Source organism: Carassius gibelio, chromosome B3 (genome assembly GCF_023724105.1).
Source record: "Carassius gibelio isolate Cgi1373 ecotype wild population from Czech Republic chromosome B3, carGib1.2-hapl.c, whole genome shotgun sequence".
In the NCBI taxonomy this organism is placed as follows: Eukaryota; Metazoa; Chordata; class Actinopteri; order Cypriniformes; family Cyprinidae; genus Carassius; species Carassius gibelio.
The window spans coordinates 19997902-20018274 of NC_068398.1; the positions used below are offsets into that span (position 1 = coordinate 19997902).

Genomic DNA, 20373 nt, shown 5'->3' on the forward strand with positions numbered 1-20373 from the left:
TTAGAGAAAAACGTTTATTTCATAATGATATTTCTCCCTATTTAAAATTATTATTATCCAATGAAAGGTTAGATTTTTGTGAACTTTTAAATAAAAGATCAAAAGAATTAACAATGCAGATTAATTTTCACAGCCTTCTTTGATTATATTTGCCAAGGGTGCCGATATTTTTGTCCATGACTTTCATAATTTCAGTGATGTATTAAATTACAGTAATATTTGCCAAAGTAAGTCGCCTATTTGCCATAATCCGGCATCAAAACATAGAGATTTCAACGTTTCAACATGTTCCATCTAATTTTTCCTGGACTATTATCTATATTGATGTTTTAATGTTATAGCACTATACTTCTAATGCATTCAACAATTGTCTAATTTTTTCCGCTTTATATTTCTCTTGAGGAATTTTAGAAGAAACATCTGAGACAAAGCTGATACTTAACATAAATGAGAACTTCCTGAGCTGTGAAAGCATAATAAAATGTTTCTTCTGGGAATCCAACTCCTTTAAACTGATCTATTTACTATGCACTAAAACATGAACAGTGAGGTTACTGGGTGAGGGGAGGCGGTGTGATCGAGGGGGGACGGGGGTGGTTAGCAAGATGTTAAATTGCTATGTGGTTGAAAGTGGATATGTTTGCAGACATGCCTTTGAGATATCAGGTCCCGGATCATCTTCTCTTTTTCTTTATCCTGCTCTTTCTGCTCGTCCGAGAACAGCTGAATGTGTATGGACTGCTCTCTTGATCCGACCTACTTTTTTCATGATAGCACTCAGACCAGAAGTTGCTAAAATCCTCCTCACTCATAAAACGAAACTCTCAGCCTGTGCTCCAACTGGTCAATTCTCTGTTCAGTCTTCATATTTCAAAAAGCATCTTCAGTTTTGGATTTGCAATCACTTGGGGCAATTTTGTTTTGTGGATATGATAGTTTTTTATATATATATATATATATATATATATACCACTTTTTCATGAGTACATTTAATAATATTATGAGATTTTTTGCCCCATGATTGAGGTCTATGTCTAAGCATATGACGACACATAACCTTTTCAAGCTCTTAAAGGTTAAACATGTAAAAAAGGGAATGGTTCCATGGATATATGTCAAAGGTTCTTCAAGAAACCATAGATGCCAGTAAAGAACCTTCATTTGTAAGAGTGTAGTAACGGACACATAGCAAAATAAATTAGTTGATATGCTAATTGTTAAAATTCCACAGGCATGTTCATGCAAGTAAAGCAGCCTGCACACAGATTCTGTTCTGAAAACAGCAGCACTTCCATGTTCACATCGAGCGGGTGGCTAAACTAAGCTGATGTGCTGATTTAGCTCCAGTTAGATTTAAGCAGAGATCCTTAGAAGAGTCAACCCCTGCCCCCCACTCCACCCCCTTCACTTCACTGTTACTGAAGATGACAACCTGATCCTCATCGACCACAGCTCTTGCCATGTAAGGCTTGTAGGAGACTAAGACCATGCCAACCTACGAATCAAATGCTACTCGAAAGGGGACATTACAGATGGTCACTGGTGAAGACTGAGAATAGAAGGCCAAGAAGATATAAGTAAAAGCACATTTAAGTTTAATTGGTACACTTTAAAAGCCACCTTAAAGCCATTTTAAAAAACATTTTATAAAACCATAAAAATACAGGTTTGTAATAAATGTGATAAATTAGGATCACAGAAAATATACTGATTTCCAATAGTCAGTAACAGACACAATAAGAAAGTTATCATGGTTATGGTTGACTGCATTGATAGTCACAGAAATGTACTTATAAATAATTTTGTATTACAGGACAAAACATAAATATCATTGAAAACATATGTCCAATGATTAAGAGATTTTGTCTTATTAGAAAAAAATAAAATAAAAATAAGATGCAATTACAGACTTGCTAGCTCTATAGCTCCATTTGAAACTTGTACTTTACTTGTTCACAAGAGCATTATGCTTAAAGTTTAAGTCTAAGACTTAAGATGCAGAAACCTCTAAGTTCTTCTGAGATTTTTTGTTCAAATTAGTTTTTTTTAATCAGGCTCCATTGAAAATATCATTAAACATTAAAAAATAATAATAATAATAATGCTTTCAATAACTGACTAATAACCTTTGTTTGCCATTAAAGTGAAATTACTAAACATAAACATAAAATTATAAAAATACTCATTTATAAGAAAAAGATTTATGCATCTGAAGTCTTCATATACATTTATACAAAAGAATACCAGGTTTTGAACATAAATAAATTATTTTTATTATATTCATTTTCTTTTATTATCAAATGAGAGTTTCCTCCATGCCCCTGGTGCTGATTGTCAACTCAAATAATGAAATCAAAATCAAAACTTAAAACTTCAGAACAAGTCATATCATTCTTTCTGATACAATGTAAGAAATCTGATACAAAAAAAAAAAACAATGTCTCCTTGACATTTAACATGTCAAGCTAAAATGACATAAAGAATCGTACAAAAATAAGTTCATAAAATACACGATTATGTATCTGCATTATCAGCATCATTTTTATCTGGACAAAGTGGTCCGTTTAGAAGAAATACCTGAAACAAAGCCAGAAGAGACATGATAGTTAACATAACACTAATAGTGTTGAAAGTAATTCCAATTCCAATCTATCTATCTATCATCCACAAGGGTGCCCTCCAGTTTTGCATATATATATATATATATATATATATATATATATATATATATATGGAGACATAACATCATCACATAATATTTCTCTCTCTCTCTCTCTCTCTCTCTCTCTCTCTCTCTCTCTCTCTCTCTATATATATATATATATATATATATATTTAGAGAGAGAGAGAGAGACAGATACTGTGATGTTGTTATGTCTCCATCAGTAAGAAAGTACTATAACTGTCTATTTATATGTAAATAAGTATCATTAAAATGTTACAGCCAAACCAACACTGTAAACACTGCTACTAAAAGGGAACCTGAGAAACATCAGCTACACTTTGACGCTGTAAAGAGGGGGAAAGGCAGAGGAGAGTGAGCAGCACACCTTTGAAAGGAAGAGGAGGAGGACGCGTCTGCTTTACAAGATCACTCTGAGACAGTGCCTCCACTATCCAGGAGAGGGCAGTAGAGCAGTACTCCACCTGTGTAACAAGCAAACAGAAAAAGAGAGGACAGAGAGGACTAGTCAAAAAAACTGAGCTCCCCTATAAAGCCCAGGTTCATTAATTACATCGATCGGCTGACAGCTTGGCACATTCTCAGAGCGGATCTACATTTTAAAAGGGCTCGTACAGTGATAGGGAGAATGACGGATGGGCCTTGGTCTGTGCTGAGCAAGCAAACACAACAGCTGCAGCTAAAATAAGACAAGGCCCACAGGCTTGCACCCACAGACACATGCGTGCACTCTGTGGGGTGCTGCTGGGATTTAAAAACAGGTGTCAGTGTGTTTCATAGCCACAGGTAGACAGGTGTGCACAGTCGTCACTAACCTCCGACTCCAGTTTTCTCAACCTGCGATCGTGATCGTGAATCTCCGACATCTGCTTCAGGACGCTGTCCACCCTACACACACATATGGACACAAATACACACATTCTGTCATTCAAGACGCCGGTGTCTGATTCAGCTGGAGTTGACAGTCTCTCCCCCCTTCACACGCACATAAACGCGAAACGAGAGCCGCCACTGCAAGGTTACTAAATGTCCCCGGGTGTGTGTTACATACAGATCTACTTGTCAGTGACAGATATGTTCTCCACTCACTCATCTCTTTTAGACCTCACATGTGAAGTATGTGAAAAAAGTTGGTAATTTTTGTTATATAAGAGCATTTCAGAACAGTAACAGCGTTGACTGACTTTGTGGAGGTGCGTTTGAGGCGCTCTGTGTCGCTCTCTCGTTGTTTCTTTCCTTGTGTGGAAAGCAGGTTCTCCTTCAGCGTGGACTCCCATGTGTTCAGCAAACTGGCCTCTTTGCCTTTTAGTTCCAACACTATGGAAAAAGACAGGGTTAAAGGAATAGCTCCTCCAAAAAAGATGAAAACCTTGACATTATTTACTTAACTTAATGTCTGACCAGACCTGTATGACTCTCTTTCTTTTCTGAAGGTAGATGGTAACCAAACAGTCAAAAAACAGTGATGCATTTCTTAGAATAACTTCTGTAAAGTTCCTCAGAAGAAGGACAGTCATACAGGTTTGGAACGACATGAGGGAAAGTAAATGAAAACAGGATTTTCATGGGTGAACTATGCCTTTAAAACAGAATGATCAAACGAGACTGTATGTAATGTGGCATCATATATCGGCACGTACTAAAGTGTTGGTTCTTGTTGGAGGGCAGTCTCTGAATGACTCTTTTGATGAAGATATGGAGGTGGGAGATGATGATGAAGGGCGGGGAGAGGCAGGGGCGCGAGTGGTACTCCGAGATCAGGTTGTAGCGCTGGAACTTCCAGTGTACGTCACTGTGCTCCTGGACTTTATTGAATGTGTAACTGAAGACAAATAACATGAACATACAATCATACCAAGCAATACGGCTAGAGGTCGTGCTGTATTGAAGCCGCAAAAGAACCCTTTCTAGTGTTTGGCATACACCAATAACACAATTCTGTCTGATACCAACGCTGATTAATATTTTCATAAAACTATTTTGCTATTACACTAAATACTATTATTCTATTTGGTCTAAAAATTAGCTATAAATAAAATGAACCCTATTACGTGCTACACTACATATAATAATGTACAATATGAATCATGGATACACAGTTTAAAATTGGCTAAAGATTTAATATAACTGTTTTGTTCCATTATCTATGTCTTTAAAGATTAACTTTATGTGAGAATAAGATAATGGCAAAATTTATTCAAATATAAAAGTAAGGGAAATGAGCATGAATAATTGAAAATACAATATCAGCTGACATGTATCCAGTCAACATACAGTACTGCTCAAAATTTGAGGGTTGGTACAATTGTGTTATTGTTTTTGAAATGAGTGTTTTATGCTCACCAATCAACCAGAGGTTGATAAAAAAATGTATTGTTAAAAAATACAGTTGAAACAGTAATACTGGGTAAAAACAGCAATACATTTTTAAAAAAAAATGGTTTTCTATATGAATTTAAAAATGTCAATTATTTCTGATTTATGATCCTTCAGAAATCATTCTGATGCTGTTTTTATGCTCAAGAAACATTACTTATTTCCAATGTTGTGATGCTGAATATTTTTGTGGAAACTATGATACATTTTCTTCAGGATTCTTTAATGAATAGAAAGTTCACAAGAAGAGCATTTATGTTAATATTATAACATAAATATTATAAGTGTCATTACGGTCACTTTAGACCCGTTTAATGAATCCTTGCTGAATATAAGTGTTCATTTCTTTTAATCTTACTAACCTGAAACTTTTAAACTCTTGTATATATTAACTACATAATTTGTAATATCAGCTAATAACAAATACTGCTTTCATAAACTGGTTACTACACAGATGTAAATGTGAACTTAAATGTAACTTAACTAAGCACTTTCAAAATATTTATAAATGAATAAGCACTCAACCTGCTTGTGCTCAAGTTCCCATGGACCTTATCTTTTGGAGAAATCTAGCAATCGAACATCTTGCATATTCAGTCAAGTAACATTTGTAACATCAGTTCATAGTAGCAGCTACTGTAATTCATTATAAAGTCCATATTAAATCAATGTTTTAAATACAAACAGTGTTGATGGTGTTTTTTTTTTTTTTTTTTTACCTGAACATTGCAATGAGCAAATTCACCAACAGAATATTGGTGACCAACAGGTAGACTGACAGCAGGATAAGAACCAGCCAGTTAGCATCAGACTGTGGGCATGGCTCCGCCCCCTGGTGGATGAGCGTCATGTTGTCTGTGCACACTTTCTCTTGTCGCTTGTCAGCTAGAGTCAAAGAAAAGAATGTATTACAATCAATAAAATCAACTGAAAGTATAAAAGTTTGGGGTCAGTAAGTACTACTCTTATATTTAGCAAGGATGCATTAAAGTAAAAGTAAAGGCTTTTTACATTGTTACAAAAAACAGACTTTCGATAGAAAACAGAGTTTTAAATAGACAGACCCCAAAGTTTTAAAAGGTATACTGTGTTTAGTAAAAATAACACACTACGGAAACACAAAGACACACACACACACACACACACCATCAATTTCATCCAGTGGTATCTGCCCATATATGTGCATGTATGGCCTGTAGAACACACGCCGAATTATCCAACCAGGACGAGAGTCGTAGGAGTACAGCAGCGCCTGATTGGCTACTCCATATGCCATTAGCCACACCCCCAGGAAGAACAGGAAGAAAAACACATCTTTCACCTGTGGAGTAAAATATCATTCTTTAGCAGGATTATGTGCACTTTTTAGGGCACGTTAAAATGAAAGACTCCTTCTCACCATTTTCCCAACTATGATTATTTTGGGACCAAGTTGTTTGTGAACTGCAAATATATGAATGAGTCTGAGCGTGAAGACCACATAGTCGACACACATTACCGCACGACCGAAACTATACGTCCACGGAAACATCCTGTAACAAAAACGCACATGCACTAACCAATACAATCACATGCACGGACATACACAGGACAGATCTCACTGCATTCACCTGCAGACAAGCCCAAGAATGAAGAGCGCGAGGGCCGTGATGTCGCACTTGTTCCAGATGTCTTGGATGTACAGCTTCATCCTCTGAATTAGAGAGGTAGATCCTACAAAAAACGTCTGCAAGGGAGATCAAGATTCAGCAGACTGAACAAGAGCGTTGAAATGTGTGTAAACACAATGAAGATTGTTCGTACCTGTCGAATCTCCTCACAGACCAGAGTAAAAACCCAGAAATACAACACAAGCTCTGAGGGGGCGGGTCCTTTGGGAGGCGGGGGCTTGAAGTCAACCAATAGGATGTAAGCAAACAGGAAGAGGAAGAGGAAGTACATCAACACGTTGCCTAGAAACGAAGTGACCGGTGCAAACCAGAACTGCCGCCATCGGTGCAATATAAAAGGCCGTTTTAGAGCGATAGCCTTTGATGCTGAAATATAAAAAAAATTAAGAGGTAAGCTCCTTAAAAGCAAGTCAAAGTGTATCAGGATTTGTGATCATGCCATTTAGATGCACCTTCCAGTTTTCCTCTTAAAGCGTTACATTCCTCCACGTCGTCCTCCCTGTGAAGCACATGTATGACTCTCTTTATTTTATCTGTGTCTCCTTTAACTTAGTAAAACTGTTTATGGTGCTGAGAAACCATGAATTACGTGTTTATAACATCAGCCAATGACTCGGCTCCATCGATGCTGTCTAATTCTTTACCAGGATGAAATTCCTCTGGCTTTTCGTATTTCTCCTGCTCCCTAAGAGATCGGAGGGCATTAAAACTTTGACGACTGTATCAGAAAGAAAACTATTGTTGGCCGAAAATATCGGGTACTGACTTGAAACTGATGATGTTGGTGTAGATAAAGGGAGGCACGAAAAACGAGAGGACCAGTTTCCACACTTCTGTATTGCTGTCCATGTCTCCCCACCAAATCTCTGACAGTAAAGTCTGGCCAAGGATGGGATGAAGAACCATGACACCAATGTAACTAAGAAAAACTGACACTCCAACAGGTAATCATGACCACTGCTTACCTGCACTCCATCGTGGCTGAAGAAGAGGCGGGCGTCAGCCGCGGTGGCCATCTGCAGACAGGTGGCGCTGCCCCAGACAGGGGACTGTCTGATGAGAAGCTTGAAAGAGCGGCTCTCATTGCTCTGGTAACACTCACTGAACACATCTATGAAGACATAAAACATGTAATGTAAGATTTCCTAATGCTAAAGACTTAATGCTGCACAATGTTACACACACACACACACGTTTTTGTGAAAAGTGGGGATATCCCATAGGTGTAATGGTTTTTATACTGTCCAAACTGTATATTCTATCGCACTTCACCAACCCTAAACCTAACCCTAACCCTCACAGGAAACTTTGTGCATTTTTACTTTCTCAAAAAAACTCATTCTGTATGATTCATAAGCGTTTTGAAAAATGGGGACATGGGTTAAGTCACCTTCTCCTTGTAATACCTGTGTCATACCCATGTCATTATACAGAGTTGTGTCCTGATATGTCACAAAATCAAGAGCGCACACACACACCACACACACACATATATATGAAGTATTTTCACAAGCTGTCTAATACTTTTGGGCCCCACTGGTACACTGAAAATCATTCCCATCTGCCATCTCTTTAACTTGATTCACACCCACCATGTGCCAGATTCTCGAAGGTTTGAGCAAGTTCTTTCATGGAAAGCTTGGCCTCAGTCTCTGTCTCCAGCTCTCTTAACTCTCTTAATATCTTACACCCAGCAAGAGCACTTAGCACCGACTCCCCTGCCTAGCATTGAAAGAGAGAGCGGGAAAGGAGCAAAACAAAGACATTTTTTTAATTTAATATAATTTGTATTAATAATAATACACTGACCATGGGAATTATCATGATCAATGACTATAATAATAATCATAATAGTCATAATAAATAATAAATCTGTGGTATTCTGCATGCAACCCTCCTGCTATTGGACACTTTTTAATTAATATGACATTTCTACAGTTGCATCAAGAGCTGAATACATTAGTGTGATACTGTATCCACGCCACTAGGTGTCAGTACAGGGTCCAGGATAACTGTCATGTGCAACTTTAACCTACTCATTTACAAATGTATATTTCTGAACAAACATCGCAGGAGATTAGAAAGAATTTGCAGAGAATTGCATTTGGGTTTCAGTTATGACTTATGGAAAAAAAAAACAATACCATTTCCCAGAAGTAGATAGACATTTCTCTGCGATTCTGAAGAACAGCCCAAATGAACAGAGCTATCCAGGGAGTCATGCAGCGCTGCTTCCGGTACACACTCTCAGTCAGCAGCAGCTTATTCACATGCTGAAAGGACGAGACAGAAACTATGATCACAACATTGTTATCTACATCGTATTAACATAAGTGCCGCAAATCAAATCATTTCACCAATCCTAAAACCTTTGAGAAACCCTGGCTGGTACCTTCATTGCTTTCCTCGAGGCCCATCCCTGTTCTACACCAAGAGGAGTGTAGTAAAATGGCTGGCAGACATCTTCCATGATTTCTGATAACACCCGTGAAACCTGGGAGATCAAGAAGAAGACAATCATTATTATTCCTTCTTCTATTTTTTACATTTCTACATTTTTAGGTGGAGTGCATGGTTGGTTCTTGATTTCATGAGTAAGAAATGCTGTGGAAAGCAGTAAACCGCTCAATAATAACTGCCTCATAAGCATATTATAATTGAAATGGAATTGTAATTATATATTTTCTTGTTTTCTCGAGCAAAGGAAATTGTGAAAGACCGCTCAAAATGAATACATTGTTGGTATAGATGAAGTATGGTGAAGGTACAAGTTATTTGGAAACATGCTTGAACAAGCTAATAAAACTGAATATTTCAGAGGGATTTTATAGTTCCATTTGTTCAATTGTTTCCCGACGCTTGACACATCTTTGTGTGTGACATTTATGTATTGTTACTTTTGAAAAGAAACAAAAATCTCATCTTTCAAATGATGTCCTTTTTCCCCAGGATATTCAAATAATAAATCTTGTTTGGATGCTCTTGTGTCTGATGTGACATGACAGGAATAAAAGTTATTCTAAAAACAGCATTATGTGCAATTAACAATATATATATATATATATATATATATAGATAGATAGATATAAAGTTGAGTGTTGATTTTTATATCTAAAAATAAATAATAACTGAATTGAAGTTTGGGCTCTATTGTTAATCTTATAGTACTGTAAAAGGGCTCAAAATAGTTTAAATCAAAAGCTGGGGTACACTTTATTCCTAGATATTTTCTAAAGAAACAGCCAATTGTTCAGTAAACAACTGTTTAATTAAAAAGAAAAGCACATTTATGTTTTCCCCCTGCTGTACTAAATCCAAGGTGTGGTCTCAACCATCATGTTTTTGTGTGTGTATATATATATATATTGTCTCATAATTTCTCTGTTCCATTCTTTTATTAAAAGCTTCAAACAGTAGTGTTGGTTTGAGCATCTGTCCTCTGACCTCATACAGGGTGAGTTCTCGAGCAGCAGACGGGGCGCTGAAGGAGCTGGTGTGGTGGTTCTCATCAGGTGAAGCTAAGCGGCTCTGAGAGCTAACTAAGCCCACCCGCTCCTGCAGCCTCCTCTGGAGGAATGAGGACACCGGACTGCAGTCCGACACTGAGCTGTAAAGACTCTCTAAACGATGATACGTCAGATAGTCCAGAATGTTTAAGCCGTTTTCCACGAACAGACGCACAAAATGGGGCTTGTTGTTCACCAGCGCATCGGTCATTGATTCCTCCAGGTCTTCATACTAAGAGAAAGATCAAATCAAGAGAAGCTGTCATGTTAAAACACACGTTTGGTTTCATTCATGTTGCTATTAATCTTACCCTCCAATGGATGTCACCATTAAAGAGTTCACTCTTGGCGATATCCACTCTGTCCCAGGCCACTGCCAGCTTCAGCTCTTCAGTGTACTCGCTAGGGTCACTAGCATCCCGTTTAGCAGCTGAACACACACATACACACATAAGTATGTACTGTAAACATGTTGAATTGTCAAAGCAGGTCATTTAATCTCACCTCTCACGAGAGCTCTGAGGATGATTCTGTCAAAGTCATCTCGCCCTTCCTGGTCTCCATGAAACACAGTGATCAGATCTCGGTTGTGATAGATACTGAGTGCCTGTGTGAAAAAGAGAGAAGTAACAAAAAATAAAATACAAATACCTTCGGCCTGCATGCACTGTCTATCCCGGCTCTTGCTGTACGCTCACCTGATCCACAAGCTTCTCCAGTGCAGTCTCAGAAGGGAAATGTTTCTTAATTTTCTCTCTCACTTGGTCCCTCAGCTCAACACTTGCACTTTTCCTGCTTTCCTCGGCAGCGGTCGCTAAAGTGGGACTCACTGGTGGACTCAGAGGTATGCTGAGATCCTTCAGTAGAGCCGCTATCAGGTCTGCCGCCGGACCCGAGCCTGCCAGCACCAGCCATGGAGTGGTGTTTTTCAGAGATAAATCCACTCTCTGCAATAAGAAAAATGATATCGTTCATTTCAAATATGCTTAAAATGGATTAAACTGATAAAACTGTCATTTTAAACTTTACATTTAAATTTGAGATCCCTAGACATTTTTTATGACGTTTATGACTGTAACTGTAAAAGGTGTATAATCAGTCACTGCTGGGCCTCATTCCAAAAACAGTGCTAAAGGCAAAAAGCACATGGACAGCTGGATCACAGGTTACAGGCATTAAGAAAGTATGAACAAAACAACATAAAGTAATCTTTCGATTTGCATTATTTTGTTCATGCTTTTGGAGATGACCCAGACTACACTGAATAGGTACATAAAATAACATAAAATAAAAAAGCATATTAATAAAATAAAACTGTATTCTTTTAAAATACATATTATATATGTGACCCTGGAGCACAAAACCAGTCTGAAGTCGCTGGGGTTAATTTGTAGCAATAGCCAAAGATACATTGTATGGGTCAAAATTATACATTTTTCTTTTATGCCAAAAATCATTAGGATATTTAGTAAATTATGTTCCATGGAGATATTTTGTTAATTTTGTTAACTATATCAAAACTTAATTTTTGATTCATTTGGACAAATTTAAAGGTGTTTTTCTCAGTATTTTGAATTTTTGGCATCCTCAGATTCCAGATTTGCAAATAGTTGTATTTATTAATAGTTGTAGCTTATATATGTGTGTGCCTATAAGCTTATTTATTTAGCTTTCAGATGATGTATAAATATCAATTTTGAAAAATTTACTCTTAAGACTGGTTTTGTGGACCTGTGTCACACATAATTTATTCATATTAAAACAGTTAAAATAATCTTGTGTCATGACCTCTAGCATGGCAGCATCTCCTGCGATCAGCATACACAGAACTGGAATCTCAATGCTTCCACTTCCTGTTCAGGACAAGAGGAAGACAGATGTGTTTATATAGGAGAAGTACAGCATTACTCAAATTATATTATGAGTTAAAACAAACAACCTAATTAAGTGACAAAAATAGTGAATTTGCCTCAGAACTTTATTCTCATTCTGATCCACCAGAGGACAGTGTAGTCCTCACATTACATGCTAAATTTGTCCTTATTTTATTCTAAAAGACATTTAAAAAAAAAAAAAAAAAAAAAAAAATATATATATATATATATATATATATATATATACTGGTGTCTTTGTGACTGTGGATTACATTTTATGCAATTCTGCAAAAACAGCTTTCCTGTCTTTCTTGTGTAGGGAAAATAAATATTATTACTAATACTAAATGAAATAATTCTAAGGCCCTTTACTTTTCTAAAAACCATAACATTACTGTTTAACTTCCCTCTTCCTTCCTTTCATTTTGTGTTTATTTACTTTATTGAATAAAAGGAAGTGCATGGTTCCCCAGGGATGTGCTCGTGCTTTCCGTGGCAGTCCCTGATGAAGGTGCAAGATAAATGACATGGGAAATTGCTGTTGTGCTCAGGAAGACTTGGTTTACTTTTCAGTTGAACCGTCTTCCTTCTCTCACCCCAGATGCCGGTGCGCTGATGGGAGATGAAGTCCTCCAGGTTAGCTCTGAACATTGTTTCAGATCCTCGGTGTCCAACACTTCCATCATCCACCAAGAGGAAGGCCTGGTGGTTGTTGTCCAGGCAGCTGCATTCATGGGGCATGTTGTGCACATAGTACCGCGCTGGGAAACTGCCCTTGTGAAGAGTAACCAACCATACGTTTTTACAGAGCAGCCTAGCCAAAGTCCTACAGCAGTTCACAGTACCATTCAGGCCCGTGTGACATTAGTGAGGGGTACACTCTGGATATTGAACTACACTTAAACTGTTTTGGTTTCATGTGATATTTCACAATATATCAAAACAAATGGCTTCTGCAAATATACTATACAAGACTTCAGGTCACATATTATGCTTTTGTGCTAGATTTCACCTTACAAATATATGTGTAATACATATATATAAAAAATATTTTTTTTGACATTCATGCATCTTAAGTGTGTTTTTATGTTGACACTGAAGCAGAATGGACACATATGGTAATACCTGTTGGTTTACGAGCTGTTGTCGTTGGTAAATCAATCCCCAGGGCGCGACAGCAACAGCTATAACTTTGGCCTGGGAAAGAGATGAAGCTGTTGCACAATGATCCCTCACTGCCTCACCTACACAGCGGCCAACACCCTCCCTCAGACCTGACGTCAGGATCCAAGCCCCTGGAAAAAGAAAATTAAAAGTACTATTACCTAAATTACTCAGCATTAAGTCAATTGCATAAAAGTTACAAACACCAATAAAATATCACTGATAAAGGTTTTTACCGTAATGCAACACTTCTAGATGAAAGCCATTTGAATTCTAACCATATACATAATAAACCTTATCAACAGACACACAGGAGGAATGCCACTGTTGAGTAACATTAGTTTGGCCTGTCTATCACTGACCTTAAGACTAGTCACTAATTACTAGGTACTACATGAAAACACTTATTAACAGTTATTTTCCAGAACATTCCAGTGAAGCTACCTGTCCTACCTGATCTACTCTGTGAGCCAGAGGTGGCCCGAAACACCAACTCACAACCACAGCCACATTAGAGTTAAATATTCATAAAACATACTTGGTCTCTGGATGTCTATATGCAGTGATATATGCTAAAATTACATGGCCACTGTAGTGTCATTAGCGATTAATTATCATTATCAGCATTAATGACATCTCATGACTTATCACACACACACACACACACACACTCCCTGCTTTAAGTCTTCACTGGAAAAGCTGTCTCCAGTTTCACAATCTTATATGACCTGGAAGTGTGTTGTGTGTGTATGTAAAGGCATGTCTGGATATGCTGAAGTAAAACATGCCATGCAATAATTGCTTTCTTATTTTTTATTTATTATTTTATTTTGGTTATTATTTCAACCATTTACATTTTACTTCCATATATAGTTGAAAATCATTTAAAATGAGTAAAAATAACTAACTAACTGTCTTTATCTTAGTTTTAGTGCACAATATGAACAGAGGTGGAAGGGTGGAGGGTGAATGTAGGGTTAACAGTCCACATGTGTTTGGTTAGATAAGTGAGTGTAAAGGTTTCAAGCACTCTTAAGTGAGCTAGAGATAGAGGAGCAGGAGAGGTTACCTGTGCTCTGTGCGGCCCGGACTAGACCCTGTCTGATCACTTCTCGCACCCTGGGTTTCACCTTCCCTTCCCCCTCTCCCCCCACCACAGACACCACCAGATTGGGTATCGGCAGGCCCCATTGTGACGTCATCAGCGAGTACACATTGTCCGGAGGTGTATCATGTGCCAGGCGCAGAAACTTGGGGACACAAGATGAATGACGTATGAATGCACAGAAGAAAAACGGTCTTGAGTGTTTGCATGTGTGATATTGTTCATCCTAAACTAAAATACACAGGTATTCAGACTTGTTCAAACATGCACAAGCATGTAGGATATTTATGTTGTCACTCACAAACTGCTGAATGTAGGAAGGGATTTGTGTGAGAAGAGAAAGACTGAACAATGGATCTGCCTGAGGCAACACACGGTTTCCACAAAAACATTTCAGAGAGGATTTCTTTTGTTACTGTCTAAATTTAATTAGCTGTATTGTGGCTATGAGAAGTGTATGACTTCAGGCTCTGTGGGGCTGGTTAAAGGTTTAAAGGACAAGTTTATAACTGCTTTGAGTTACATGTTTACATGTTAGCGGTTCTGTAATTGTTCAGAAGCCCGGCATACTTTTAAACAGAACAATGGTAGACTTTAGTCTGGGCAGTGCGATGTGTCATTTTTGACATGAGTAAAAAACGAAGCCATGAGGATCGGGGACACAGTGAGTTCAAGGGATTGTAATGCTGTTTAACAACATGCAAATTGTTCAGTTGATGAAAAAAAAAACCTGTCAGTAGAATTTTTGTAAATTCATTTGATATAAAAAAAAAAAATCTATGGATAATTGTGGCGCATTTACATAACATTTAATGATGTTTCACTGTTCCTGTTAAATACACAAATAAACATCTGTGTGTCTATCCCTCAAAGTAGATGTCAATATGTTCCGCCCCTAAGGTCTACATCTTAATGCTTTAAACACCACAAAATAAAAATGAAAAACATTATGATTTAAGTTATTGTTTATTTATTAACAGGCTTCTTGTTAATTTGTGTAGAAAGAAACACAAATCATATACACTGTAAAACTGTAAAGATCTCACTTTTCACTTTTAAGCTAATTTTCACAAGACAAATCCAATAACTTCAACTGGAATCTGGGTGATCTTGTATTTCTAGAGAGGACTAAATATTTCTACACACTGATTTTGCAATGGATTCAGTTGGCCATGTGAATTCAGTGTAGACTGAATACAAAAAACAGAAAACTTGTGAGCGCTGCTTCATACACGGTTATAGTTTTGACAAAAGACAATAGTTGGCTCACTATTTGCTTATGTGATATCATCTTTAGTCACTGACATCTACTGCATTTAATGTCAATGTTAATGACTAGAACCTGAACAAGCGAAAATTTGCATAAAGTCCTGCACACTGTGAGAATTGAAACTACATATATTTTCCTCCACTGTATATCATTCTGTAATAAACTTACATAGTAATTATGTAATTAGGCACTGAAGAAGGTTATGGTGTCACCAAAATGTTCCTCAGTAAGGACGTGTTTTTTATCATCGCATTTGTGAGTTTTTAGTCATTTCTTTAAAGAATAGATCCCCAGTGTAAAGTTTTACCAATTGAACACACTTGAATTGTAAGATGGAGTTCGTTTTTCAAATGACAGTAACTGTGATTCTGCATGCTTGGGGATGTGTAGAAGAAGGTGAGACACCCACTGGACTGTTTCTGCGTCCGGATCCAGCAAACTCCAGCTGTCCAAAGGCATCGGTGGGGTATTCAGAGGTGTGTTCTTTACTGTCCCACTGGCTGATCACAGCATCACCTGACGTTATGGATGGATGAATGTCCCGTGCTCCACCACACTGGCACAAAGCCCGATTACTGCCACACAGAAAGAGAGAGAGAGAGAGAGACAGAGAACAGGTTTCAGTGGGCTCAGATTTTTGATATCTGTATTATTCAAGCCATCATTTCAGAGGAAGAGACTTGAAGAGAAAAAAAGAAATCAACCTCCTTTGTGTGTGTCATTCATGTTACAACTAATTTATCAAAGGAAGACATTACTAGCTCAAATCAAACAGTATGTCACATAACGTACACATCATCACTAAAATTAATAAATGAAATGAAAACAGTACCTGCCCAAACCCTGTTGTGAATCACTAAATAACAATAGCTTGTAAAGGGGAAAAGTACAGGGGAAATACTGTGCTGACAAATGGCTAGTTCATCTTCATTCAAGATAAAAAAAGGCATGTTTGTTGACCCACCCTACATTACCAAATCGGCTACTTAACGGCACAGATCATATTACCAGGAGATCAATGGCTGTTTTAAATAAGCGAGTATGAAAGGACTGAATAGATTTTCTGCATACGCTAGTAAATCTGAATGCAAGAGAAAATGGCTGTTGTACCTGGATGAGTCCTCCACAAAGGTGGTGCACACTCTCTTTTTAATCATCTTTGGGATCCAGCTCTACAACACAGACGTTACACAGTAAAGCATGAGTCAGAGACATCTGCACATGCAGGTCCGGTTTCTTTTCTTTCACAGTCAGTGACTGAGGAGAACAAACTATGAGATTACGCTTGAATGGCAAAAGAAGTTTCAAGGAAATGTTTTGATGTGTGACATGCAATTCTAAATCACAGAAACTAACAGCTTTTTTGTGTCTTCTGCCTACTTCCTGCTTAAATTTCAAAACCATGGTCAACAAAACATGATAATTATAGTAATCAAAATCATAGTACTTAGCCCATGACTTGTTTTAACTATTACTGTATAATAAAATAAAAACCTTTATTCTGGGCGAAGATGGCTGCATATTAGATAACTGTATTTGGAAACTATATATAATCAATGGAGAAAAAAAACGTTTTGATTATTAAAACAAATGTTGAGCTGAGATAATAATCAAAGCTTTAGGAGCATTCAAAACTAAATAAAAAGAGAAAGACTTCTTATCTTCTTAGGTTGCTGAAATTAAATGAACCAGGCCGACTTGTTTTCAACTACAAACAGCATGTTTGTTTATCCCACATAAGAGCCGTAAAATACTTTTTAATGGATGACAATTCTGCATAAAACAAAATATACACTAGCTCTGTAATTTGACAACGTTTTCTCTTTTAACATGCTATCATCCATCTCCATTTGTTGCATTCTTTTTTTATTCTCCTATTTTTATTTAATATATTTTATAAATGTATTACATTTCATTTTCTATTTCATGCAGGTAATGACTTTCTGAATTGCTTTATTAATTTTGCATTTTGAGAATTATAAAATAGCAATATAGTGAAATGAATAAAACATAGAACACAAAAGGCTCTTGCATATCTTAAATGTAAGCATTGACATACAAATGTCTGTTTATGTATATGTAAAAATGGGCCTCCCATCTTCATCCTGTTCACTGAGCAAATGCAAAACCCTGTTAAACAAGCTTATAACTTTAATATGGTGCTTTAAAGTTTGGTTAATCATTTCATATGACTCCCTCAGCAACATCTGAGACAATCCCTTCCAAAACCGATTGGAAAGGCCATTAAAACAGTCATTACATTTGCATGTAGCTTACAGTTGTCACATATTAAGACACATATTCTAATACATTTTACATATTAAGATGGAGACTAATTGAAATGTATTAGAAGCGGCAGCAGGACTTTGATAAATTGCTTCTGCTTATTGTTCTCAGTCCACTGGATAAAAGCGTCTAATGCGCAGCGGTGCAAGACAATATCAAAGTATGATATGGAAACATAGAAAAGCTTGAGAAACGTTTGTCATTCAACTTATTACAGGTGCATAAACCTTGCACTCACAAAATCGTGATTTCGGACGTCTTAAGGTTTTTTTTTTTGCAGTGTTTACAGTTACAGGACTATTTTCAGTCAGTTTACAAAGTACTTTGTACTCAAATTACTCGTTTTAATGCAGTGGCAAAATAAATAGTACAAAGCATGAACAATAAAAAACGACTATCTTCCGTACTGAGAAACACTTAAGTGACTTTAAAACATGTTTTACTTTTAATAATGTATCAACCGCACCTGATCATTTTCGGATTTTCTCTCTCCTCCACCTCCTTCATTCTCTTTCTCGATTTTCTTCATTTTGATCATCTGTCCGCCCTATTATGGATAAAATATTATTCAGATGAGATCCATGGGGAGTCTAGATCCAATTATGCTCTGGTTTGCCATCAGCCGGATTCCCGAGATATTTAATGAAACTTTTTCTGAAGCCGTGTACTGGAAGCCCCGCCCACGCTACAAGTGTCTGGACGCATTCCAGCACGAGCTCAGCTCACGACACTCGGCGCTGAATTAAACCAAACAAACGATTGTGAGCGGACAGCTCAGGGAAAACAAGATAAGAGCAGAATAAGAAGAATATGATAAGAGAGAGGTGTATTAATTCATTATATGTAAGCTGTTAAAAACAGGATACTTCTGGTTATCAGAAAGGTTTCCATTTTTCATGCCCCTACAGGCGTGTCTTTTGAAATACTATTGACCTTAAGATGCCATTTGGCGTGGCCAGTTATGCTGGTTTGACTGAAGTTAGTTTTGAGCTCCAGGAAGTAGCCTAAACAAATAATCTCCTGTAAGATTCAAATATTTATTCATTTCCCCCCAAATACAGTAGAATACTCTCTCTGTCTCTAGAAAGAAAAATGACATTTAGAAAGAAATTAAAAGTACAGAAATAAATACCTAATAAAAACAAGTCAGAAAGAAAGTGTTTACACAGAATTTGACCGGAAGACAGGAACTTCCAGTGCAGAGGAAAGTACAAAGACATAATGAATTAATAGGGGAGAGCAGGGGTGAAAGTACCATTCTTCAGAAAAACATCATTTTAAAAGATAATGTTGTAGACAGAGATATATTTCTGCTGTGGCCAGCAACTCAGAAGTGTGGTCTATCAATACCAGGGGGTATTTTGTAGAAATGTAGAAAGACTTCAGTATAATTTCACTTTGAACATACGTTGCACATTGTTACTTTTGACCCCATCGGTTGGGAGGAAAGTAACACAACAATATAAGCTAGATTTTTTTCTGTTACTCTCATTTTTCTTAAGTGTACCTGATTGTGACCTTGTTGATATGTAACTGCAAACAGAGCAAGCAACCCAACTTCTTGTCCAAGCTCTTGTTCTCTCCAGACTGGACTATTGTAATGCTCTCCTGGCGGGCCTTCCTGCATGTACTGTCAAGCCTCTGCAAATGATCCAGAATGCAAAAAAGCTCATGTTACTCCCCTCCTCATCAGGTTACACTGGCTACCAGTAGCTGCTCGCATCAAATTCAAGGTACTGATGCTTGCCTACAAGACAACCACTGGCACGGCACCAACTTACCTAAACTCACTGGTTAAATCCTATGTGCCCTCCAGAAGCTTGCGCTCTGCAAGTGAACAACGCCTTGTGGTGCCATCCCAAAGAAATTCAAAATCACTCTCACGGACCTTTTCCTGGACTGTGCCCAGCTGGTGGAATGACCTCCCAATCTCAATGCGTACAGCTGAGTCTTTACTCACTTTCAAGAAACATCTAAAGACTCATCTTTTTCGCCTGCACTTAACCTACTAACACCAGTACTTTTCCTCTTCTTGTCTTTTTCATTTAATAAAAAAAAATAAAATAAAATAAAAATTATATATACCTGGCTATGCGTTCTATACTAGACTAACTGAGACTTGTCATGGCACTTGTATTCTGTTGTTGTTCTCTTGTTGACCTGACTGCTTCTATTGTTCTCATTTGTAAGTCGCTTTGGATAAAAGCGTCTGCTAAATGATTAAATGTAAATGTAAATGCAAACATATTTTGTCCTTTATCTTTGCAAAAAATTAAATTACATTTTCATATTTTCATTTTAAATTTAAGTTTCATCAGATGTCTCAAAACCTGACTGTATTTTTTTTATTGTCAATTTCAATGTATTTTTATAAACAATGTTGTACATTTTTCAACAATGTACAATATAAAAATGTAATTACATTAGCATAATAAAAAA

At 37.1% G+C, this 20373-nt stretch overlaps 1 protein-coding gene across 1 annotated transcript; it reads right to left on the reverse strand.

Moving 5' to 3' along the window:
- Positions 1–1625: 1625 nt before the first annotated feature.
- Positions 1626–18628, reverse strand: LOC127953799 (transient receptor potential cation channel subfamily M member 4). The gene is made up of 28 exons (XM_052553111.1): positions 18401–18628; positions 16759–16820; positions 16058–16223; positions 14343–14523; positions 13235–13404; positions 12706–12883; positions 12024–12088; positions 10934–11182; positions 10740–10842; positions 10547–10665; positions 10174–10467; positions 9122–9223; positions 8874–9002; positions 8322–8451; positions 7695–7840; positions 7496–7608; positions 7319–7414; positions 7182–7228; positions 6863–7095; positions 6670–6785; positions 6459–6591; positions 6206–6380; positions 5779–5944; positions 4324–4505; positions 3868–4000; positions 3499–3571; positions 3051–3147; positions 1626–2577 (listed from the first exon to the last, which is right to left on the reverse strand). Exons 1-28 carry the CDS (start codon positions 18470–18472, stop codon positions 2543–2545), a joined length of 3765 nt encoding a protein of 1254 aa, XP_052409071.1. The 5' UTR covers positions 18473–18628; the 3' UTR covers positions 1626–2542.
- Positions 18629–20373: the final 1745 nt, after the last annotated feature.

Excerpts from the sequence above, each read along its gene's own strand:
- LOC127953799 (XM_052553111.1), bottom strand. The coding sequence starts at position 18,472 with ATGATCAAAATGAAGAAAATCGAGAAAGAGAATGAAGGAGGTGGAGGA. Across the intron at positions 16,821-18,400 it reads GAAAATCCGAAAATGATCAG|AGCTGGATCCCAAAGATGAT; the intron begins GTGCGGTTGATA and ends TCTGTGTTGTAG. Across the intron at positions 4,001-4,323 it reads CAACAAGAACCAACACTTTA|TGTTGGAACTAAAAGGCAAA; the intron begins GTACGTGCCGAT and ends CTTTTTCCATAG.